The 27,534-nt window shown below is 35.0% G+C and overlaps 1 protein-coding gene across 1 annotated transcript; it reads right to left on the bottom strand.

Annotated features, from left to right (window-relative positions):
• Nucleotides 1–871: 871 nt before the first annotated feature.
• LOC145660457 (V-type proton ATPase subunit D 1-like) lies at nucleotides 872–26,882 on the bottom strand. Its single transcript, XM_081725503.1, has 6 exons — nucleotides 26,725–26,882; nucleotides 20,637–20,754; nucleotides 11,838–11,985; nucleotides 7,735–7,950; nucleotides 4,939–5,017; nucleotides 872–1,731 (listed from the first exon to the last, which is right to left on the bottom strand). Exons 1-6 carry the CDS (start codon nucleotides 26,763–26,765, stop codon nucleotides 1,596–1,598), a joined length of 738 nt encoding a protein of 245 aa, XP_081581629.1. The 5' UTR covers nucleotides 26,766–26,882; the 3' UTR covers nucleotides 872–1,595.
• Nucleotides 26,883–27,534: the final 652 nt, after the last annotated feature.

The following is a 27,534-nucleotide window of genomic DNA, read 5'->3' as shown; positions in this document are numbered from 1 at the left end:
ACAAAGGTAATTGACATACGGCGGTAAAATTTCTCGCGTCCCAAAATAATAAATAGATCCACAGCAGATGTTTACTAAATCGGGGATGTTTGAAAACTTTGGAGTAGCAATGTACACTCATGTTCAAAATGATTGTCGCATATCTATAACGGTCTTCTTGTAAGAATATAATTTGATAAGGATTTTGCAGGGTACTTTTAATACTGATACTTTGTGTATAATCGGGAAATGTATATTTGTGGTAAATTTCACAGGAAAAGAATGATAAATACGAAAATTAGAATGAGTGAAACAAAATGTTGCTAATGGACAAGAAAGTTTTATTTTCGTTTTATTGTTCTTATTTACTCTTTTGACATGAAATTTGCCACCTATATACATACTAACATTATAAGAAATACCGGGCGAATTCGTTATCAAATTATATTTCTACAACAACATGTTTATAGGCATGCGACAATAATTTTGGACATGAGTGTACATTCAAATTCGATTTGATTGTTTATATTTATGAAAACTTATGATAAATTTTTATTCTCCATTGTACCAGCTTTGCTTATTATATACTATAATTAAAAATGAACTAATCGCTGAGCAAAGCAAAGCAAAGCAATTTATTATTATAAAACTAATATATTGTAACAGTTTCGCCAACTAATCACTTGACTTCAGATATTATCTATGTGACTAATGATAAAGCCAAGTGATTAGGTGGCGAAACTTTCACAATATATTAGCTTTATATTAATAAATTGGTTTTTCTCATCAGTTAGTTTATTTTTAATGTCACAAAGGACAAACTCAGTTGGGTGCAATATTTCATGTTGTACTCTAATAACGTAAGAATATCTCGACTATAAGAAGGTACACATTTTATTTATATATATATAATCTTTATTTACATTTTCTACATGAATTATTACATTCAACTGTTCCTACATTTCATAAATAAAATCTTGTAGGAATGTCTATTAATAACTTGGAATTTATTTTAGGATTGTAAGTTACAGCTTTATAAAGTAAAAGTGCTGTTGTGAAAAATTATTACCGGGAAGGAAACTGGCACCTATACTTTAAACATAACACACACAATGATCAAAATGACATAATGCATTCACACTGTAATCTATAGGTAAAAATAAAAATAATACTGATAATTCATTTTATTATTTACTAATAACAAGTGAGGACATGAATGAAGTAATAGGTACCATATTTTTTAAGTATAGAAGACAACGTTAAGACCACTTAAATATGAGATGAATCTTGCAACTTTATACGGGAAATAATCGAATATTTTTTTTTTTCACATGATATTTGAAAAATAGAAAAAAATATCATATGTAGAAAAGTCAAGTTCATGACCTGCACCTTTTATTTATTACCAAAAACAAATCTAATTCCCTCATGATAAAATACATGGTTTCACCTTAATACACATTTAACGACCTATCATTTAAACTTAATAAACCACGATTTACTGTACATAATTAACTTATATTTACAACATACTATCTGAACTATCCTATAAGCCACGGCAAAACATGTTCGAATAATAAGAGATCGAAGCATTTCCAGCACTTGTCTATTTCGGTCTAGAACAGAAGATCCTCGTCACCTTCTTCAAGAAGATTTGCCGCTTCAATTGCTAAATTCTTTTCTTTTAATTCGGCTGCCGCAGCTTCCTTTATAATCCTCATACGTCGTTTCTTGTCCTGAATCTTCTTCAATCTTAAGGAAAATAAACAGAAAAAAAATATACATTTAGTAAATAACAGTTCTCATGTCTTACAGGTCTGCATTTAATGACGTCATTATTAGCAATCTAATATATTTTGAATATTTGATGAACATGTGTATTTTAAACAAAGTATAGAAAAACGAAACTGTGAAATTAGTATTGTATTTTCAAAATTACGTTTGTAGTGCACGAAAAGTTGTCATGCACATATACAATGAGATGTTTCATACGTAAAAATTACCGTATTATTTAAGACAAATCCTCAATAATGCAACTCAATTATTTTAAATTATTTCACAAGATGGAGAACTGTATCTTCGCTACTACTTCGGTAATTACATACGCCTAAAAACAATCGTGAACTTGAAGTTTTAGCTATTTTCTTTATTAACTCTATTATTGTACTTTCTATGTTTAAGTTCTTACCTGAATTTTTAAAGTGTAGGGTATTAAGTTTCAAAAAAAAAAAAGTCATAACTCAAGTCACTATGCTTTCCGTTGTGACTTTCAGTCACCACAACGAGAATTTATTTATTGACTAATCAGCATTTACGTTTCTAATCAGAAGCGAGACCGTACATGACGAAAATATACAATTTAAAAGTAGGATCTGAACAACTAAAATGAATTTAATGCTCTTTCATCAGGAATCGAACCCGGGACCTCAATGTGCAAAAGGTGCGCGCTCTATCCACTGGACTAGAAGTGAATGAGCTGAGAATTTATGCAAGTAGCTAACGCGCTATACCTGATGCTAGGTAGTGAACCCATTTAAAGGGGTGAGACAAGAACATGGTAACCCACAATGTTACTATTTTAAGAAATTACAGGTTTTCTACTGCACAATTCATTTTCAAAGTCGGAAAGCTGATTTTGCACATAAGACTATACATGAAGGATTAAAATAATTGTATCAAATCAAAATAGCGAATTTCTAATTTTGTATGCTGCTTTGTGAGTTACCATGTTTTAACATTTAAGCCATAATTGATACAAACATTTTCTGAAGCATGTGTATTTACTTAGCGTTGTGGCTTACATTTTGTATTGGTTTTTCATATCAAGAAACAATATTTGTAACATGAGTATTACAAAAATGTACCTAACGATACAAAAAACCTCGAACGAGTGGAGTTTTAATCCAACTAATGCAAATATTACAAACTTTGTGAAACCTTATTATCTAAAGAAATCGATTCTAAATTAAGAAGAAAATCTAATATAAAAATGATTTTTTTTCACAATGTCCTAACAGAAGTTAACACAAAAAATGAATCTTGGAGTATATTGCTTTTGATGATACAGAAGTGTAGGTCCTCCTGTGTATCATCAAGTTCTTCTATCAATTTGATACACACGTTAGAATATTACTATTGGCGCTATTTCCGTTTTTCACACCGGAGAGCCATTTCTAATCTAACCCAACCCAACCCAACCCTAACGGTAGTCCAGTTCTACTCCGCCAGCCTTAAGTATTTGTCACAATTAGGTTTCTTTTCTACATCAAACGAACATCTACGATCATCTTTCCTACAATTATTTAGGATGCGAAAAATGGGGTGTAGGCCCTTGTACTTCACTTAATAAAAGAAAAATACGTCAAGCGACGTAACAAAATAGTTCTTTTGGTTTCTGAAAAGTACAAGGGCTATATGCTCACTTGTTTGCCCAAGTTACAAAATCTTGCTGGACCAGCCACAATCTGGTATGAATTTTCAGCAACCAAGTGCGGATTCCGGAAGAATATTTGCGAATACATACTGTGCTAATGGAAACTTGCTGATGCGAAAAATTGTTTTCCTGGATTTTTATTGGACCAGCAACGAAGCCTCGTAAATGTTTAAAAGACACAATCTTGCTGGAAATACATCTGGATTTTTGGTGGTCCAGCAAAAGAATCTGGGTGAGGTATGAAATTATTGAGTTTTACGTCCCACGGTTATGCCGGCAAGGCTAAAGGAGACTGTGAAGAAGAGAAATGAGTGAAATGGTGGAATGAAGAAAGTGGCAGGAAACGGGAGAACCTCGAGGAAATCCTCGCACATGGTAATTGTCCACCACAAAGTTCACTTGGCGGGAGCAGGATTTGAACCCGAGACCCCATGCACCAGAGGTGAACGCTCTACCACTGAGCCACCGCGGCCCCCACCAAATAACAATGACTATCTTCAAGGAAAGACAATTTATCCATGTAACAAACGGTGCAGCAGAAAGGGGAGTGTAACTAATAGAAGATTACAACAACGTTCCTAGGAAAAATGAGCAGAAACAGTTTCTTTTGCAGATAGTGAAGGCCCACAGACAATCTTGTCCTAGATGCGACAAAAGCGAACTATGTAGCATATAAGATTTATAACTTATCAAAAAGCTACTACATAAATAAGGGATACTGCAATTTCTTCTAAGTTATATATTTTTTTCCCTCATAATGGACTATGAATCATCTTGATGGAAAAATTTATTTGTAGTCCAAAGCGAAACAAGCAGTTTGCTTTAATTTATGTAAAAGACCTCAAAAATTCTTACAAATCTGTGTTCCAGAACTCCAATAAAATAACATTACATCGAAGCATTTTGTTTTTCACACGTAATAACTCTTACATGAATATAGGTAACTTGAAAATAATACCAGATTTGTGCTTCTGGTGAAATGCTACCTCAAAAAGATGTCACATGACCCTCTTCCTATTTAAAAATTTTGACCTGAATTGAAGATGGCTGATAATGCTATACAAGATTAGGTTGGTCTCCTCCTCTAGTTCCATTATTCAAGATATTTTTCCATTCCCTTAAGCCGTTTCTAAATTACAAGTTTATTTCAGCTTTTCCCCATATACTATGTATTGTAAACGAATTCAAAACTTTAGGTCGTTTGGGGCACCATTTAAAATTATTCAATGGATCTAATTTTTCTCCTGGCTTAATTTAGTCCCATATTAGGGGGTGAGTCCAAGGAAATTCCTAAATTTATTTTTCCCCATATAAATAAGGACCACCATATCAAGCGGAAAACTTTATAAGCATTTTAACTCTACTGCCTGTAAATAAGGTTGCAGACAGGAGATGAAATTTTTATGACATTTTACTAACAAAACCAAACACTTTGCTTACCAAAATGAGGAATATAGGGCTAACTTGCAAGATTTAACAAAATTCACTTTCTAAAATGTTATTAGTATAATTTATTCCCAACATACCTGTAGAACTCTTCTCTTTCTAGTTCATCTAACTCAGAGATGATGTAGGCAAGGGTCCTTTCAATACGTGGAATAATCACTGAAATAAAAAATGCTTAATTTATTAAGTACACTGGGAGTTGATAAAAGTATTTATTATTAAAAGTATTGTAAACATCCTGGCGCTACAAATCATATGGCTGATCAAATGATGCATGATCGGCGTATCGCCTCTCACCCCATTATATGTACTTACCAGTAAGTATTTGCTTTTATTTATTAAACTATTTTCAAAATGCAGCAGTAACAATGTAATTAGCTTCTGAAAGACCCATTTAATCATTTTGTCCAACATTCAGTAACTGGAAAAAAATGTCCACATCACTTGTCAGCTTATTATAGAAATTGGGTAGGTCTCCGGATAACTGACAATCAAGGACCGGATAATTAAAAGGTGGAACAGATGTGTTCAAGGAAATTATACGAAAGGTATAGAGATTAAACAAACAATTACTAATTGAGGTTTACTATTCTTTATGTATCCTGGCTGCAATAACTCCGTTCTAAATCAAGTAAGCCATTACTGTTCATATGCGAACCCAATAATGAAGAAACACTGCACTTACCTTTACTTCAAAAACATGACATTTAAATTACATGAATAATCTGTTATAATTCAATTCTCAATTACTGTATTTTTCGCTATCACTTTTATGAACAGCTTTGTTTATCAACTCAAAATGTTTACAATTACATTCACAAATCATGTCATGACTTTATGTCGACCACTAACTTTCCTTAACTACGAATCAATAACAGACTACTGGCCGAAAACAATACATGGCGATAGGCACGTACCTTTTATATAACTTTCTGCTGCAAACAAAGGAAAGTCTTAAGAGTACGATTTCAGGTCTCTTATGTAGAAGTTTCAAGTCAATGACATTACTGCGCAACTCAAAAGTCTGGTCTTAAAATGCATGTCTTCTTTTGTCAAGATGTAAATTGAAAGAACACATAAGCGTGCTTGAACATCTCGTTCAGCGCCGTGGAGTAAAGACTAACGTGAGATGTAAACCACATGAGCTACTACTGGAAATGAAACTCGAGTCTCCCGCGTTGAATGCGCGTATGCTAACTACATAGCCATGAAGGAGGTCTACAACGGTATTGAGTCTACACAGATGTAGGTGAGTGACATGGCCCATATATGAGAGAGCAATATTCAATCTTGGATGATATTAGTTTTATATGCGTAACTAGTGATGACATGTGCATCTTGTTCAGTGCATCGGTAAAGAACTCTTAACATATGCATCACCAGGAATATAATAGTAAGGCAAGATCATTATATCATTGTTCGGCACCAATCTTTACTATGATCAACTTAATGCACCTACAAGATTTGAATTAATGTTAAAAAAAAATAAAATAAAATAAATAAAGTAAAAAGAATGTTTTTTGAAAATTTATTTATTCATTAAAAGAAAAAAAGAAATTAAATTTAGACAAGGGATGGTTGATCGACGAATTGGAGGTGGTAATTACAAAATTTCACAGCATTGGCATGACAATAAAAATAATGAGTTGGAAACCTTCCAACAAGGGACAACAAAAAGACACAAGCTGACTCCGCCATATTTCACTTTGCATCATCATCATCTGCTGATCGTTGATGTACAACACAGCTCTTTCCTTGGTAAGTCAGTTCCTTTATTATTTCTTGATGTTTATATTATTTTTCTTCCTGTTTTAAACCCCCGTGCAGTGGCGGATCTAGGGCCTAGGCCTCTCAGTTGTTTCAGTGACAAAATAATTTAAGCTATTATTTATGTATTTTTGAAAGTTTATATATACATATCATAGTATGGATACTGGCTTCCCCCCCCCCCCCTTAGTTTTTCCCTTCTAGATCCGCTACTGCCCTCGTGACCAAGACTCCTGGAGACAGTAGAAAGCTTGGAAGCTTAAAGGAAATTCAGGAATTACAGAAATCCGTAAGTAGAATGTTAGTTAGAAATCCTGAGCGTGGGTTTGTATTATCTGAAGTAAACAACAGAAATCTACAACGGGTATGAACTACTGCAATTACACTTATATCGAAAAATGAAATGAAATCTTTGAGTTTTACGTCCAACGGTTATGCCGGTTAGGCTAAAGGAGACAGTGATGATGAGAGATGAGTGAAATGGTGGAATGAAGAAAGTGGGAGGAAACAGGAGAGCCCCGAGAAAACCCACGAGCACGGTGTTTGTCCACCACAAGTTCACTTGGCGGGAGTTGGGATCGAACCCGGGACTCCAAGCACCAGAGGTGAACGCTCTACCACTGAGCCACCGCGCCCCCCTACACTTATATCGAAAAGGGAACTCCTAGTGCTACTTGCTCTTCAACTTACAGTATACGAAATTCAGCAGATAGATAGTAGAAATTTAGTCATTTTCGACGTCAAAAAAGCTGTTCGGCTCCGAATGTATTATCTATGGTTCTAAGGAATTTCGCCGTTAAGTAAAGAAAGCATAGGCCTGTACCAAATGAGGATAACCATTTCATGATTGTGTCCGCAGTTCAAGTCAATATTAAAAACTTGACACCGCCAGACACGGCCAAATATAGTCATAAGTGAAAAAAGATAAAGAAGCATGATATGAAAGGCGTCAAAGATATTTGGCCATCTTCGGTTATATTATATTTAAGGTCTCATTTTATGATTAAGTATTTTACCAATAGGATACACAAGTCAAGCTTTCATGAACTTACGAATTTAGAAAAGTTTTATGGTATTTTTTTAAAACCCGAAGATTTAACAACACTTACCATGCTCAATAGCATTTACTCTTCTGTTTGTAATTTTAATAACTTCATCCAATGTGACGAAAGATGTCTGCAACGAAGCTAATTCTACTAAAAGTTCTACAGCCTTATGGTAGTTCTTCTTCAGCTTTGCAAGCTGTTGCCCACCTCTGGCAAGCCCAGCCAATTCGTAGGTGTCGGTTCCATCCTGGTAGCATTCAAACACAGGTAATTGTACACCTGTAAATAAAGAACTGCTAAATAAATAAATAAAGAACTTTTGTTTTTAAAAAAAATCAAATATACCATTCAAAATATCACATTTCGGAACACAGTGGGTTCCTCCAGCAAACTGGAATATTAACAGAGAATAGTAAACTGACAGTCTAGGCCTGATGCTTTATTATTGTTATTTAAAAGTTGTAGTCCCACTTGAAAAGCAATTATTTGTACTGCTTCTATCTTCTGTTCACCATCTAATCTTCCCTTTCGAATTTTCCGAATAAATTTAGAACTGTCCATCTAACGTCCAATTTAGTCACATTCTTGGATTTTATGTAGAAGGCATCCATCATAATTCTGCAAATTATCGGTAAAATCATATATTTGCCAAAGGCCTTTCCTGCTGGTTTGATAGTCATATTTATCATTTTTTTTAAAATTAACTTATTGGTATATAAATTTAGCAAAGCTATTCATTTTCGGTTATTATTTTGTTCATTTAGAGGAGAAAGTTCCCTTGATCTCAAGCTACTCATTATTGAAGTAATCACTTCCTCTTCCTTTATCTTTTTAAGATATAAGGGCAACGCATTATTACGAAACAATTCTTTCCATACGTTAGCCTTCATCTGGAATGGTATGCGGAATATCAACGTAAACATTCACAGATCCAAGCTTAATTTCCTACAAAATTTTATATGAAATTTATTGTTCTGTATAATATTAAATTTGCTGAAATGATTGTTTTCTTCTTTTCCTACTGTTACTCTTATTCGATTCTATACTATTAAACGACTAAAATAAAATGGTTAGTTAACTTTCATTTCTGTAAATATACAAAATATCTGGGAAGTTTTTTTTATCTTTTAATTTTGAATTTGGTAAACACAGCATAACGATCTGAAAATAGTTCATTTTAAATTGAATAACAGGCAATAATTAAGATAAAGGAGGGAAATAGAAAAAGTTCAAGTCATATTGAAAGTCGTGAGCAGCATGTTTTCACAACCGTAATATTTAGTTGTAATTGAAACCAAGTATATCATTTTAATCTACAGACGTTTCTTTCTTTCCAGACGTTGACGTTGTTTGTTACTAGCACGTGATCACAGGCAGGATTTCCAAAATGGCGGGTAGCGAGGTTTCGTTTCGACAGTGTGCTATGACTGAATTCCTCGTTAAAAAGGACCAATCTGCTTCCGAAACTCACCGGAGACTGCAGCGTGCCTATGGAGATGTGTGCATGGGTGCCAGTAGTGGGTGAAACATTTTAAGGATGGAAACACGAGTATCGAAGAATGAGCCTCGCAGCGGACGCCCTCGAACTACCTCCACGGAACGCAACAAGGAAAAGGTTGATGAGCTGATTAGGAGATTGGCGTATCACTGTGAATGAAATTGCTGCAAAACTTGGTGTTGGACATGGTGCGGTGCAAGAAATGATTCAAAGCTTAGGTTATCGGAAGGTTTGTGCCGTTGGGTCCCACGTTTATTAACCGAGGACCACATACCCTTCTACCCTGCCAAACCTTCCGATGATGACATTTGAGGAGTATTGTGACTGGAGATGAAAGCTGGTTCCAAACGACAGAGTATGGAAAGGCACCACTTGAATTCGTCACCGAAGAAGAAAGCGAAGACAGTGCAATCGGTAGGGAAAGTTATGGAGAGCGTCTTCTGGGATGCACAGGGTTGTATTCTGGTTGACTTTCTCGAGCCTGGACAAACCATAAATTCTGCCCGCTACATCCAGACACTTTTGAAGCTCCGTTGTGCCTTACTTGATAAACGTCCTGGAAAGAACATCATCCTTCAACAGGATAATGCGCGTTCGCATACTGCACGTGCCACTATGGAGCAGATTAGGAGATTTGGGTGGGAAACACTTCCACATCCTTCCTGCAGCCCCGACAAGGCACCCTGTAACTACCATCTTTTCGGTTTTCTGAAGGAACAGATGCAAGGCCATCGCTACGAGACACTGGAAGATATTCGGCAAGCAGTGCGTCAATGTCTACAGCAACTGGAACGGAATTCTATCGCAAGAGTATTTTGAAACTTGCAGAACGATGGGAAAAATGTGTGCAAAAAAACGGAGACTAAGTGGAAAAGTGAAAAAAAAAAGTCTGCAGATTGAGATGATATATCTGGTTTCACTTATAAATAAAGATTACTATTGTGAAAAAAAAAATATTTTTCAAGACTTTCGTATAACTGGAAGGTTTTCTAAATATTTAGTAAAATATATATATATCCCCTATATCTACATTACCTAATTTTCCTGCAACATTCCCCTTTTAACATTGTTCATACAAGGCAGCAGAAGAACTGCCAAAAATAGACTGTTTAGAAGCAAAAGAATATTTATTAGTACTTGGCTATTACAGAATATTACAGTTCCAAAGTAAATCAATAAAATATTTCTGTTCAAAAAATATATACACTTAATATGTATAATTAACCACAAAACATAAAGGACAAACTAATCAGGATTGTTGGAAATCTCACTTTTTTTCTGTTAACTATAAAAATTAGGTAATTACGCATGGTGGTTAAAAAAGTTACTGATCACTCCTTATAGAAAGCACGATAGAATTCAGTTTTCTGTTTTCGGTTAACTGCTCCAGCAAGCAAGTTTTTATTCTAGAATCTGGGTAAAATTTGTAGAATATGCCTGCAAAATTTAGAGCAAGGATGGGAGCAATTTTAGTTTATGGCATACACAGATAACTGCTCCGGATTATTTCATTTATTTATTTTCCTGCTTAGTTCTCTAGTATTTAATATACAGGTATAACTCCAATAAAGCAAAACTAAAAGATTTAAAATGATAAATCTGTTAAATGAACGAATGGGGTCGCGTATTCCATAAAATATAATTGAACCCAAGAGAGTGGCATGAAACAGGGTAGAATCTCATACAAGATAATCACTTTATGTAACACAAATTAAACTACTATGTTCATCTATATTAGGTGACCACCTAAACCTGATTTCTTCAATTCACAAACTACAGTAAAGATACTAATTAATAAAATAAATATAATGAAATTGTGCAAATTTGGTACTTTAATCGTTTCATGGTGGTTAATGATAGATTATTAGTACAAACATCATTCTTTCTTGCTTTAGAGACGATTGAGATAACCACTGTAACAACTAACTCACAGCTGTGATTCCCTACAAAATGCTAATCACGGATTAATCTTCCATTCTCGACGATTTATCTTAATCTGATGATTTGTCGAAATGATCTTCAGATCAATGTTGGTGCAACACATTATCCTCAGTTCGATTATTAACTTTAGTTTTATCCCTATCCACAGATTAATCCTCGGCTGGTGCAACTTAGCATCAATGTTTATATTGTCGAAATCCGTTCATTTACAACAACTTTCTCCTGCTTATGAACATCTCAGAAATTGTCTATATGCAAAATAAAATGCTGTACTTTTATGTACACTCCACTCAAGGCAAGAAATTATTCAATTTCATAATTTATTCTAAAGCACTTAAGGCACCACCGTATTTTACATTAGAACGTATGTGATATGCATCAAGTCTTGTTTCATTTGGTTATATGGAAGTGTAATAATAATGTAAAAATCAACCAGAAAACGAGTCAAATTTTGTTTGAAATTGAATTTTCAGTACCTGTTGAACCTTGTTCTTGCTCTTGCTCTTGCTCTCACTGGAGCCTGACGTCAATCATTTACCAGTTTCGTCCAATTTTCTGAAAAGCAATTATGTCTTCATTGAACTTTCCACTCACTATTAGATAACTGAATTTTATTGGAAACTTCTAGTTTTTCATAAAAGTTTTGGATGCAACCTTTGAACTCACACTTTCACAATAAAATTATAAATTTTACGAATCACCTTAATTTACATTGATACATACATACCTGCTACATTGTCTTTTTTCGTCCTAACTTTTAACTGGGCTTTTGTTACGTTTTGAAGAACAACTTGATTGAAATCCCCTGTGGCAAATTTCGCTTCCGCTAGAGAAAATGCTGCCTCTTTCATAACTTCTCCCATCAATATTTTTGTCTACAAAGACAGAAAGTAAACTAAGTGTTTGGATTGAAGCTATAATGCAAAACTGAACTCTAATTACGAATTTCTCTTTAAAATGACAGTATCATAATAGATCTTGTGCTGGGGGTAGGTGAGATGGATGTTGGAGTTTAAAAGATTGACTAGTTAAAGTTTAATGAGGACGTAACAGCGAGGCTATTTGTCCCCATTAGGTTAAGCCCAATTGCCGACACAAGATCCACATTAAAAATGCACATCAAAACTTTTAAAAAGTGTAACTATTGTGAACGTTATTCATATGAATATTTACAATTGTGTTATTATATGCTTAATTTATTTTAATTGTATTTGTTAACTGAGTGCAGATTAAATATCTTTAAATCTTCTTGGTGTGATCCCGTGTTGGTTCCTGAAATGAGGATGACACTAGCTCTTAACTGTAGAAATTTTATAGAAAGACTATTTATTGTTTAACAAAAAGTTTGAATATTACAAATTGTGTATTGTGTTTACCTAAATATTTGATTACATTATCCCATCTGTGATTTCAGTGTTGTTGGATAAGGGGAAAAAACAGTAGTAAGTTCAATATTGTGTCCTGTTTCTTGTAGATGTCACGATAAAGCGGAAGTACTAAGAGAAACATTTCCACCAGAGCAAAGACCCTATCAGAGATATTAAGGGTGAAGAACTCTCCACTTCTGGCTTATCAAGATTTTTACAGGACAGAACATTAAGCTTACTAAATAAAATAGTTTCTCAATCGTTTCTCATGAGTACCAATGGATCGAAACTTAATTTAGCTAGGCAGCCTTGACCACAGATGGGATAGTATAAGCAACAATATTTAGGTAAACGCAACACAAAATTTCTAATAATTTTTCCAACTTCTTCAGTAAATAAACAAAAAAATAAAATACAATAGAATAAAATCTTTCTATACAATTTACAATTAAGAACTAGTGTCATCCTCATTTCACGTATGAACATGGGACTACACCAACAAGGTTTGGAAAATCATAGTTGGATCTGGTCACAAGAAGCACTTCTAGTTTGAAAAGAAGATTTATAGACACTTAACCTGCACATAGTTAACTATATATATACATATATATATATCAGTTTAACCGTATAACAATACATGTGTATATACTCTTAAAAATAAGGGTGATCGACAGTAACAAAAATGAGTTTAAGTGAAAATAATTCCATCAATAGCAAAAACACAGTTATGGAATTCCACAAACTTCGTAATCGAATCGAACATCTTTTTAAAAAAATGAGTGGAGAGGCTAAATTATAGTGTCAGTGAATAGGTGAAAGCATTTACTAGCAACAAAAATTAAGGAGTATTTTACGTGCACTTGTATTTTTAAGTAAACTCAAAATCATAGCAGATGTAAAAGAGAATTTCGGTGACGCAGCATAAACAGATGTTGAAGATGATCTGGTAGGTAGAAATATCTAAATAATGGAAGAAAGCAAAGCTACAAGGTAAGCCACGCTCCTTATGAATCTGTACTCTATAGCTTCAGGAAGCAGAGTAAATAAACGAATTACAGAACTCGTAAAAAAGGAAAATACCTCGAGAGCACATGCATCAATCCAATTGCAGGAATAAATATTAAGAATACAGACACTAAAGACCGCATTAATCCTCAAAACCTGATTAAGAGTTAGGTACTCTCAAACGTTCTCTGAGGTCTGAATATTCAAATGAAATGAAATCTTTGAGTTTTACGTCCCACGGTTATGCCCGTTAGGCTAAAGGAGACGGTGATGATGAGAGATGAGTGAAATGGTGGAATGAAGAAAGTGGGAGGAAACGGGAGAACCCCGAGAAAACCCACGAGCACGGTGTTTGTCCACCACAAAGTTCACTTGGCGGGGGCTGGGATCGAACCCGGGACCCCAAGCACCAGAGGTGAACGCTCTACCACTGAGCCACCGCGCCCCCTCTGAATATTCAAGTGAGACGATACAATCTTCACAATACAGATGGTGAGCGCCCCGCATTAAATATGAGATGTGAGCGTTCGATACGCAAGTGCTTCCGGGTCGCTTCATATTGGCGACTAGTATGCAACAATGTCTACCAATTGCCCATACAAGGTTTCACTGAGTGAAGCCCATTTTCGCTGATCTGGTTTCAGTCCATTTGCACATTGGCGTTTAATGTATTCTTTCAGCACTTGGGACGAAATCTACTGTTTAACGTAGAATCTGAAATACTACTAGGGTTTTTATCTGATGTAAATATCCGCAAAAGTAATCGAACCTGGAACCACGAGCACACAAAGCACATGCGTTAGTAACATGTCGTCACCTGTGAAGGAATCGACCCACAAGAGTCCAAATTGACAAGAAACAGACAGACTCAATAAAATAGTATATATGCACAACAATCGACAAAACTATTTGGAAACGATAAAGTATTTATTTAAAAAAAAAATCTTTACGTACTTTCATATTATGTATAAAGTAAAATAGTACTAGTTCTCGTCGAATTCGTCCCTAGTCAAAGGTAACAGTGAATATTTTCCGAAATATCGAAAAAAAAAAGAAAAATTACTTAAAAGTTAAATAATTACTTTTACTTTATTCGTATACTTGGATACGAATGAAAGTTTAAAATTTAGTGTTGGATCTAAGTTCGGAAAAATACTTACGTTCATAAACACTTATTTTTTTAGAAAGCTCCAAACACCATGATCGAAACTATCAGGGGCAATAACTTACCCAAGATCATTCAATTACTTGTTGCTATGATGTTAATAATACTGTGTGTTGATATATCCAGACATTCAGTTACAATATTAGTTATTTGGGTAAATAACTGGTACTTTTCTCGTCCTGGTAGTTGCGGTTTTGAAAACGTATGAATTAGTGATATTTATTCCATGGGGCAAAATGTACATACATAAACAAGTAAGATTGATTGAAAGAATCTGGCTAAGTGCGTCGACAGCGAGATCTTCTGCATCCTTCTGTGACACCAACAATAAGAAATACAAAGGATTAAAAACATTTATCCCAGGAAAAAATATAAAATAAAAGCGCAGTCTATAGCATAATAAAAGGTGTCACTTCACTTACGAGTTAAAAAGTTAAAATGTCATAGCATTTAAGAAATGTTCAAACTCAATAAACAGACACAAGGACTGGTTAATACACAACGATATGTTAATTTTCTCTGCCGGGGCAGCTCGGCAATAGGTGAACACACGTTGGGCAACTCGTAATTAGTACTGGATATGACTGTGCAGGAAAGAAAAGGAAAGAAATGCTATGACAAGCATAAAACCACAATGGAAACAGAAAATGAGAAATAAACTAAAAGATCAGGAATACACTCACAAAGCAGTCAGGACTTGAGCATGGTGTAGGAAGGAGAAAACTTTGAGGATCACTGGACATCGTCTCCAAACAAAGTAGACATATCAGCTTATAGTCCAAGGCGGGCTCGCTCAGGAGCAAGAGGAAGACACTTCACGAGAAGATGACGGATAGTAAGTAATGCACTATAAAGAGTGCAGGAAGGCGGATTCTGCCTACGCAACAGATAGCCATGGATCAGATGGCTATGCCCGATACGCAAGCGTGCTAATCTTCGTTCTTCTAGCCGTGAAGGACGAGAACTCGTGGCCCAAACACCAAGCCAGCGTGCAGTTAATTATGTAGGTGCTCGTCCCAGTCTGTCTGCCAGCAGCGCTGAAGGAGATGACAGTCGACGACAGGACTGAGGATCGGTAATTAATAGTCAGAGCCTGTAAGGGCAGCTTCCTTGGTAGCACGGTTAACACGCTCGTTCCCTGGGATACCAACATGGCCAAGCACCTAACACAATCGTACATCGTAGCCTCCCATACGTAAGGAGTGGCAGGAAAGTAGAATTTGCTGAGCAAGTGGGTGCAAAGTCGAGACATCAGTAAGTCTACATAAAGCACTGATGGAATCAGAGCAGAGAACATGTCGAAGATGGCGTCGACGAATATAATGCAGAGTCTGCAAAATAGCTACTAATTCAGCCGTGACGAAGACACAACCAATAAAGTTCACATGCGTCGAACCATCAGTGTAGATGACATGTAGGTTCGGTACTAATCCAGAAAAGAGGTGAACTCCTGATAAAATTCTTGACTAGTAGTAACAGACTTCTGAAACTGCGCTAGATAAAAGCTAATGACTGGTGGAAGAACAGTTCACGGAGGAATGGACGGGAAGCCTAATGGACAAAGTGTAGGGACGTTCATTCCAAGAGAAGCCGCAAGGTCTATAGTACGAATGCCAAAAGGCCGAGCAGCTGTAGGTCATGCTTGATAGTGGTCATAGCGAGTACCAGATGCACGGGCGAATGCTGAAGGATGATCAGGTTGTGCACGAATATGGATATAATAGCGCACGAGCAGACAATCTCGACGGTGAGAGAAAGAAGGTTCATGAGCCTCAACATAAAGACTAGGAATAGGGCTGGTCCTAAAGGCTGCAAGGGCTAGACGAAGTAAAAGATGATGAACAGTATTCAGGGAACGTAAGATGGAAGGTCGGGCAGAACCATATGCAACACAGCCATAATTCAGTTGTGACCGGATGAGGTTACGATACAGACGCAACATCACCACACGATAGGAACCCAATGAAAGATGAAACACTAAACGTAGTAGGTTCATGGAGCGGAGACACAGGTACTTCAGGTCTCAAATATGAACAGACCAGGTGAGTCGTCTGTCAAACTGCAGACCCAGAAAACAAACATGGTCCACATAAGACAGGCGAGAGCGGGCAAGGAATAGCATAGGATCATAGGCACAGTGACGAAGGCGACAAAAATGAACGCAGTGTGTTTTGGTGAAGGAGAAGGTGAAACCAGTACTGCAGGCCAGCGGTGAAGGTGGTTGAGCACTAACATAAACAAGTAAGAGTATGCGCCTGAAAGGTGTAATTGCAAGATATGTCATTCAAGAGTAATACGCACATATTGTTTCCCTATCAAAGGGTTATGAGAAACATATGAACTCTTGGTTAGTCCTATTTGAGTATTTATGTTGCTGATAATTTCGATGACCTATTTACTTTGCTATCTTTTCTAATAACTTAGAAAAAGATGAGTTAGGAATTGAAAGGATTACAAAATGATTTTGTTTTTAAATTTTACGTCTTCTGTAGGCTAAAGGAAACGAATGATCAATTAAAGTGAATGATTGTGAAATAATTGGTGAAAAGAAAATGTGGAAGGAAACAGAATATCGAGAAAAATCACGGAAATACTGCCCATCATAAACTCAAGTGGCTTTCAAACCAGGAATCCTTTTCACTAGAGGTGAGTGCTCTACCACTGAGCCAACGTGTTACCGTTTCTATGTGTATGTTCTAGCAGGGTGGAAAAAAATCATGATTTTTTTTAAAAAAATCATTTTTGTTGATTTTTTTGATTTAAATCGATTTTTTTGATTTAAATCAAATCTTTCTCCTCGTATAATACAAGCCACGAACTGAAGAAAAAGCTTTAGGTATTAGTATTAAATGCTAATTATGCCATTTAAGTGAAAGTATTGGGTTTGAATTTTGAATTATTCCCAATCGTTAACCTATATCAATCCCAAACAATGTTTCTTAACCCTTTGAAATTATGGCTCTTTTTAAAGGTAAATTATAGACTTTCAGTCAAGCAGCTACAACATCATTCCTATTTATCCTAGGATCATGGTACATACATCACTCTCTTTAGAATAGAACAGCTTTTGAAACGGTAACATTCACATTTCCCTATCATGTCCCTGAAGCGGAAAATTTTGAGAGTAATCGGCATTTTTTAACTTTTTTTTTTAAAAAAAATTTTGATCCCTTCTGGATTCCCCTGTGTTAACGCACAGATTTCAAAATCAACTGGGAAATATTAAGGGGTGTACTAAATGTGTGTACAAAATTTCGAGCTTCTATCTTGAGTAGTAAGGGTGAGGAAACTATTTAACAATGAGCTAAGAACATTCCCACAATGCCCCAGATGACCCGGATATAATATAACAATTTCCTCAGACATCCCTATTTATCCTAGGATCAGGGTTGGCAAAAACCATGATTTTTATTTTTTGAAACCAGAAATCCGTTTTTTTTTGGGGGGGGGGGTTAAACCAGTTTTTTTCTGGCTTAAATAATTTGCTCTACGCACTTGTACCACATGTGGACAGAAACAAGTTTCTTTCTTTCGCCTTGGTGTTATTATGCAACAACCGGGTTATGCTACAAGGGGTGACATAAGCCCAAAGTGGAATCCAAACCGCTTCTCGGCTTACATCCGAGTGAAATTATCCTCCGCTTGAACTCTGAACCGGGACCAATTGGCCACAAACGCGATACGTCTGCCGACTCACTCACGAAGAACTCCTGATAAAAAAATACGTTGTACTAATCTTTACATAATTGTTAATATAACTGTCAAGAGTCATTTCAGAAAAAGATAATCAGTTGCACAAGTAAAACCATTATACAGAATTACATATGGACAATTTCAAGAACTAATTTAGTCCAAGTTAGTTCACTACGACTTTTATTAGTCCAAGTTAAAGAAATACAACGACATAATTTGTATAGACAGTAAGAAAAGTGAATAAAGATACGAAAAGAAATACGACGACTTAATTTGCGTATCAGTAAGAAAAGTGAATGAAGATACGAATTATTTGAGTTCACTTTGGCTCTGACCCATTTATACATAAATAGTTATAAAAGATACGTCTGATTTCAATAAATACCTCTCGTGGGGTTTGTATACCCCCCCCCCCAAAGTACGGCATTTCAATGTATTTTATCAATAATAAACATTATTAAAACGAAACAATATTTAGAATTTCTTTGATTGCAATTGCATAACAATAATAACAAACTATTAAAAAAAATCACAAAAGAAACATTCATAAACTGATATTTTTTTTTAAGTTGCTTTTGTAGTATAATCTCTTTGAGAAATGAATGGGAAATTTAGGTCTGAATATAATACAAATAATATACGGGAGTGAAACGTGATAACCCACAAATGTGTGTTCATCAAGATTTTACGAACACTTACACTTTTATTTTATTTAACATTTTTCGTTTTTGGTTTAAACCACCTTGGTTTAAACCAGACAACCCTGTCTAGGATCATGATTTGTACATTATTCTCTTTAGAATAAAACAAATTTTCAAACGGTATCCTTCAAATGTATCATGTATCTGGGGCGGGAAAATTACGAAAAAAGGAATACTTTGATAAAAATATCTTTAAAAAAAAAATACCTCTGTGGACCCGACTCCTCTCCCTGTTTTAAGGCAGAGATCTGAAACAAATCTGAAAAATACTGAGGGGTGCACTGAGTAAAAGTGCAAAATTTCAATCTTGTAGGTGCAAAAGTAAGCCCGCGAAAAATAATATTCCCAAATACCCCAGATTCCCGTATAAAACAGGATCTCAGGTAACAGTTTCCTGAGACATCCCTATTTATCCTAGGAGCATAGTACGTACATCATTTTCTTCAGAATACAACAGCCTTTCAAACCGTACCATTCATATGTCTCCACCTGAGGCGTGAAAATCACGAAAAAAGCTATTTTTTGTTAAAAATATCTTTTTTTGAAAATATTTTTGCCCCTCTGGACCCCGCTGTTTTCACGCAGAGATCTGAAAACATCTGAAAATTATTAAGGGGTGCACTGAACGAGTGTGCAAAATTTCAGTCTTCTGAATGCAAAATGTAACTCGCCAAATAATAATAATAATACGCATAACAAAAAATATCTTTTTAAGATTATGACGTCATCACACACTATACCTCAACGCAGAAGGGCGTGAAAGCATATGTAACGTGTTCTAAAATGCCTCTAGTCTTGAAGAAAACGAAGTAAAAAGCCTTATTGGTACTTTTTTTAATCGAATAATGAAGATTCTACCCTATCACCTAAAAATAGGTGATATAATTTAAAAGGTTAAGCATTAAGGAAAAAGTACAGCAACGTTTTTCAAAATGACACTTTTTTTTCACGAAAGTTACTGATATTTGGAAGGGGCCTATTTTCAAAAACTCAGAACTAGCTTGCGGCATGAAATACATAAATTTCGCCTAAAGTTAAAAAATTAACAACAAACAAAAAAAAAATGGAGACTGGATAGGATCCCTCTAAATACACCCTATTATCTGGGAACAAACAAACAGACACGCACAAAAAACAATTTTCGTCTTAAATGTCGATGGTGATTTTCCCGTTGGAATAGTGAACGATTTAAAAACCCAAACCCAATGTTACGAAAAGAAGAAAGCAGGATTGCTCCGTTACCTGTTCCAAACGGGATTTTCCCTAATCATCCTCTGCATGACACTTGTTTTCATACTATAATGTACATTTGAGTCTCATTGTAGTATGATTATTAACTTCCATAATCGAAATAACAAAACAGAAACGAGATTTTACTTATTTTCACTTTAAATTAATTTATTTCGGAATTCGATTTAAATCAACGATTTTTATTAAAAAAATCAAGTGATTTAAATCTTGATTTAAATCGCGATTTAAATCAGACTGATTTAAATCAATCCACCCTGTGTTCTAGCTTACCAGAATTGTTAGTCAGTTCTTAGAAATATATGCAGTTTTAACAAGAAAAAAGAAAGGCCTTACTAGCAGCTTACCTCAATAATTTTACCCAAAATCATTCGAAATCTCATCTGCAAAGCATCAGCTTTTTTCTTCAGTAAACTGTGACCCTTTTGGGCGCCTTTTAACCTTGACTTCATCAGAGTTTGAGCACTGAAAAACAAGAGCAAGACCTAGGTAGTTCATAAGGCGCAAGTATACGCAATTAACTATATATACTATTAGAATTGAAATTTAAAATTTGAAGGCTTCCTGCAGCATTGGTTAAAGCATTTTCCCCAGTTATAATAAACTTTACTTTGAAACCAATATATTTATATAAAGGTCTCACAAATAATGGAAGCAGTTTTATGAAGCACTCGTATTAGTTCAGATAAAAGAGAAGACACCATACTATAGCTCAATCCAACCAATTTCTTTTATTATTATTATTATTATTATTATTAAATATAAGTTTGGACACCTATGGTATCAGATTATCTTAAGACTCGAACAATTACTGCTTTCGTTTGTTAAATAACTACGATTTCTTCTTCCTTAGTTCACATCGTTTCAAATATACCCATCTTCAAACTTAAGGTTACCTAAACTTTTATCTACGATACAATTATACACAATCTAAGGAAAAAAGATACACAACTACACCCGAAAAAAATGTAAGATACACAACTACATTGCTGTAGTGTCATTGTGTACCACAAGAATTAAACCATTCTGGAAAAAGCATATTATTAATCTTTTCGAAAAAAAAGAAGAAAAAAAAAACATCGATTAACAATACGAATCAATCAACAATAAAAGGCTTTAAGATTCACCACTCCCTAAAAACTTGTTTCGTGTTTGCTTTAAATGGCAGATACATCGAGGATAAGTCTAATTGAAAAAGCAAGAAACAAGATAATCAACGATCAGCGAATCGTACTCCAAACATTAAGGCACTTGCTTTCTATTCAAATCCCACAATAAATGTCCACGTTTCTAGTTCATATTACTCCTACAAACAGAAAGCTGTCTTTCTGGTGGAAAATAGAAATTTGATTTTATACGATAAATAAAGGAAACACATTTTCCTCATACCATATCCTCTATAGATGCGAATTCAATGTGATTCTAAAATGGGATATGGACGGAGAAACCAAAGAAAGTTCCTCAAAGGGATTTGAAGGGAACATCGAGGTACAACTGCGATTGCAAGTTAAAAGTACGCCAGATCAACATCATCCAAGTAAATTCAACTTAATATTGTACACACGTCCAACGCCAACTTTGCAAAGCAAATCATGGCTCCCCATAGTGCTTCTGCAAATAAGATCTAAGTAAATCAGGATAAGTTTCAGGTAATATCAGCTCCAACCTACAATTTTCAGTGATAGGAATATGCATTATACAAAGCAGTGGCATTCACACAAAATCAGATGCATCGTCCAGAGATTTCTGTAAAATTGGCATTGTAAAAAAGGGTCACGGGAACCAGATAACCTCGAACAGTCAAGGGTGTGTAGAAAGTGTTAACACGAGCGAGGTAAAGTTGACATGACATACTTATGGTAATTATATGATGGCATCTTATTCTTTACTTTTGCAAGTATGGGCAATAAAAATGGAAAATCACAAACAAAAGATTACTTTTTATAAGGCACTAAATGACGATCTGGGCATATATCTACCTACCTACCGACCTACCTAGATATCTATCTATCTATCTATCTATCTATCTATCTATATATATATATATATATATATATATATATATATATATATATATATATATATATATATATATTAGTGCAGTTTCCAATTCGTAGTTACTGTATGGTGGTAGCCACATTAGATGTTTGTGCATGTATGAACAGTAAAAATGAGACGTTGCTAATAGAATATGCCTTTTTTTAAATACTAAGTTGACTTCACGCAAAAGACAGTTATTCTAATTTCTGAACGAAGTGAAACTACCAATTATTACTTAAAACTTGAAGATAATGAAATAAAATTCGGCAACTTCCAAACGTAACAGGTGTGAGAAACATGTAGTGAGTGTAGTTATTAAAATGTTTCTCTTGAAGAAATCTATCGTATGATAAAACATAGAGATTGGCTCTTAGCATATGACGAGTAAATTATATAATAAAACCTCACAGAATACTTTCGATTTCAAACACTGAGGGATCCTCGTTCGCCCTTCACTAGAATGAAAGTGCAGATTAAATATACGGGAACATTTTTTTTTTTTTAAATTTTAATTTACAGATGAAATTCATTAATTCACAAAAGAGTAATGCCTAGCTTACTTAGTGCTCAGAATACGCAATTACTTATACATGTAGAACGTGTAATGTATCTGTAGTTTAGTTGATTAGGTGGTACCCTAAGTTGGATTGTTACGAAGTACTTTGGTGACAGTATAGCTGCTTTACTTTGTTCACTATTACAATAATGATGTTATTTAGTCTGTTTCCTCCCCTCAGTCTCTAAACCATTTATTTTAGACTATATTAAGTCTTATTATCGATGTCTGCTGTTTTACTTGCTCTTCCTATTTTGTTGTTCAGTGTATATACGCGTCACGAGATTGCCTGTCGTTAACTTTTTCAGTTAACATAAACTCAATATAAAGTTTATTTTTGCATCCCCTCAGATATAAATTATTTACCTCACTATACAGTGAATGTTTTATCCCAAGTTAACACGCATTTCGAGAAAGTGTGGCCTGTTTTGGTTGACAGTGGTGGTGTTAGCATGCTTCTGCGATGGTTCATAATGTTAAGAATTGTGATTAGTTAATGACGTATGTCTTATGTGTATAACACGTAATATGTGTGGATTTGTGTTATTCGGTCACGGGATATGGCTAGCACGTGGGTTTTCATTTAGTGATTGTTCGAGGTGGTATTGTAACAGTGTGAGTCATTTTTAATGTATGAGTTGCTTTAATTGTGACGTGCACGAGATGCAATGTGTGATTATTGAAATAGTTGCATTCAAATTGTATTTTTGGTACGATGAATGTTAATAAAAGTAGGAAGGGTTACGTCCTTGTCGTGTTAGAACTTTCTGTATTATGCTACTTGGAATTAGATATTTTCTTTTTTTATTATACTTTCCTTTATACTTTTAATTTTGGCAATTTCCTTTCAGAAATATAACTAAATCATCATGTTTCATTATTCATATAACAGTTTGCAATTATATTTTAGTGGGGTACCAACTAACAAACATTATCTTTCATCTGTGAACATAAAAATAGCTCGCCAAAAGGAATGGTCCATTAGTATACAATACTAATGCAAAGGCAGATTGTGATCATCTAGCACAAACAGGTGCGAATTTTTCGCACTTTTCTACGCGTATACCCACAGTCGCTTCGTGCCTGCTCCCTACCGATGCTTGCCCTCCTGGTTCGCTTTGCTATGAACAGGAATGTATAAAAAAAATTCGGTGACCTCCTAGTGTATGTTGGTGCATGGTTTTATGAGAAAATCTTAGTTTACGTTCATATCCACCATTATTTTGCGCATGCTCCCTACGGAAGCAACCCAGCACAAACCTACCAGCCTCACTCTGCTCTGAAAATGGATACTATTCTTACTTATAGTGACTACTTAGCACACGTTGGGGCGTATTCTTCTCACAACTAATGGTTATAATGAACATAAGTTTACAGGTATATTAGAAATCTGTATGCAATTAGTGGGCAAGCGCAACGAAAATAAGGTTTAGAAGGCATTTGTAAAAGAGTAAATAACAGAAGTCTAGACAGGTAACCAGCGGAAAAACTAACTTTCTAACAATTCCTTTTAGGGCTCTGTTGAGTGTGCACCAACAAAAGAGCGGAAGGCATCAGGTAACTAATACTACAAGTTTCACTGTTACATAAATTTATCCGCGAAAACACTACTTCCTTCCTCATTAGAAAAGTTTACTTTTAACAGGAATGAACCCCAGGACATGAACATCAACTCTATGATCACAAAGAGGAAGGCTTTCTTCCCTTTGATGCAGAAAATACACAGTTTGTGTATAATGAGTTACGAATCCTATCAGACGCAAGTCTTGGTATTGAAAACGAAAGGTAACTTCTTGACGTTGTCACGCTATCTCGAAGAAAGTATTCTTTAATATTACCCTATTTAAAACAATAATTATTAGTAAGTTTGTAACTTTTGACTTGAATCCAAGAATTATTGGGCCTTATGCAGAGTCGTTTTGACGTCTGATTAAGGCAATACTACAGGGTTGACTAACAGATGGTTATCAAAAGTGTATTCAGAGACTCTGATTAGGATGTAGTAATCGACGGGAGTTGATTACATGAGACTAATTAATCTAGAGCAGAGGGTACCCTTTTAGCCACGGTTTAGCTTGTGCGACACCTTTCCTATTTCGTATGTCATGTATTTCCATTTTTACAGACTACGCATGCGCACATCTCTTTTTCGCAGTTGCCACATTTATTCTTCTCACCTGATGCATTGGGTTATATTAGTTAATCATACTCAAATCAATTTTTTAGTTGTACTCAAAGTAGACTCTGAATACCAAAAAGTACATCTTCCTTACTGAAGTGCTAGTATGACACTAACTAGTCGGTGACTAACTATTGATTAACGAATTCTCTCTGAATACCACCCATTATGTCTAAAGAAACAATGTGTGAGCTATATTAAAAATATGGGCAAGGTTCTAGAACACAGGTTCCCCTTCCCATTTAGCTGTAATAAAGACAGAAAACAACATATTTTAGACACACCACATTTTGCACAATTTAGAGGTAAAATGCAATATTCTGTATGTAAGACATGTTTATACGGAACAAATTTCTGCAGGCTGTAGAATTAAATACTAACTAATACAGCTGTATTTTAGCTTTACAAACACAGGGTTACTACCGTAAAATCATTACAAGTGCTTTACGACGGTCAAGATGAGTGAGTGCATATCAAAGATGACTGTATTACATACAATTTTCCACCAGCAGAGTATTTCTGCAGTGTACAAAAGCTGATTTATTTATTTTAAGTGTAGCGTTACTAGTATGAAATCCTCAGATATTACAAGTCGTATCATTGGGAAAACTCGTTTTCACTACCCTCGCTGATGCGCCTGCTCTCTTCGGACATAACTCTCCGCGTTACAGACCGGGCGCACCAGCTCTGCCCCGCCCTAACTAGTATTTGTGCTGTTTAGTGACCATGTAGTAAATGTTGGTTTGTGTGTTTGCACTGTAATTTTTATGCCATAAACGTGGACGCTGTATTTATGCACCAATTCTGAACTAGTTTTTCAATTACTTCTGATAGTCTCCTTGAATTTTATCTATGCTGAGGGGTAATGTCATGTAAATCTTTTGGAAAACAAGGAAATTAGTGAAAGAATTATAATATTCAACAATTATTTCGAGTGATTTATCTAAACTTGACCTACACAACTATAATGTGAACAATTAAAACAATGGTAATAGTATACATGAGAACACCCTGTCTTCCGTGCGCGAGGATACTTCATATTATATATTTATACGTTACCAAATTAAATCACTGCGTTGTCTTCATTATATGTGCTTAACATTCTATTTTTACTTTCTAGAATAAATTTTGTTGATTTCGATTCGAAAAATGTTAAATATTTTTAAATTTATATCATGATGTAGACCAAAATCCTTGTTGCATATAATGTAATGCGCTATAGCATATAAAGTACAAGGGCAAATAGGTACGTTCTTTTTTATTTTCGTATCAGTGGATAAGTAAATGAAAGTGGGTTTGTTACCCCCTTTCTAAGTTCGTAGATACTCAATGAATAATCCCTAAAAGTATGAGCGTCCAGCTTCTTCTGGAACTCAGACGGTCTTACGTATACTATATCCAAAACAATTACTAGCGATATTGACCTTGTATACCAATTTTTAATAATATACATTTATTGTGACTTCATTATTAAAATAGTGAACAGACTATGGAACAGCCAATTAAGCGACGCTAAGTTTCTTAATTAATTCTATATCAATCACAAATTTCAATGCATACATCAAGGTTGTTTTTTCATCCACTTTAGGAAACTTATAAATAACACAGTATTAATACTATCGTAAATTGAATCAAACAATGAGAAGACAATCAACATTACCCTCTTGATGGAAATATTGGAATTCTGTCTTTCCCAGACATGATGTTAATTTAATACCAAACTCTATTGCAGCAGCACGAGCTCCTCCTTTTCCACACACACTCGTCAGCTGACTTCTCCTCCCTGACGCATGTGCGAACGTAAATGTTGCCAGATAAAATGTATTTACCTACCAATGATATACAAATTACGGCGTTCTGTACAAACATCGATGGAAACACTCGTCTACTTTAAATGATGTGGGCCAAGTTTAAGCGCACCACATTTTGAAAATTTTACAGGTAAAATTCAATACCATGCATACAGAGACAGTTTTATAACAAACGAACGAATTTTTGCAGAGTGCAGAATTAAACAGTAATGCAGTAAGTAATATGTTTACAAGTGAGTGCAAATCCCTCCTTATTATCCTCCAAAAGATTTGCACTGGACGACATGACATTATCCCACGTAACATAGATAAAATCTTTCAATTTAACGACCGACGTTATGATGTTTAGGCTAAAGAAGACAATGATTAAAACAAGTGAGTGAATTTCTCTCACGCATATTTCTCAGGGAGAGGGAAAGGGAGTTGAGTTTATTTTTAGTTTATCGTCCCTTTCAGCAGCTAGGTTATATGAGATGGAACCTACTGATTAACGTGGAGAAGCTGTAAGGTTTAGGTTCCATTTTTTTATAGCTCGTATTTGTTAAATACAGATGACATATCATTCCCTAGTCTGGTTTAGAATTTCATTCCATTTTTTAATGCTGATTGTGAAACAACAAGGCCCTCTTTGATGACAACAAGTGCAACAATAATCGAAT

The sequence above is a fragment of the Thermobia domestica genome, chromosome 9, assembly GCF_964235325.1.
Source record: "Thermobia domestica chromosome 9, izTheDome1.hap1.1, whole genome shotgun sequence".
Taxonomy (NCBI): domain Eukaryota; kingdom Metazoa; phylum Arthropoda; class Insecta; order Zygentoma; family Lepismatidae; genus Thermobia; species Thermobia domestica.
The sequence above is the reverse complement of the archived record's forward strand: the minus strand, read 5'-3'. Positions and strand labels throughout refer to the sequence as shown.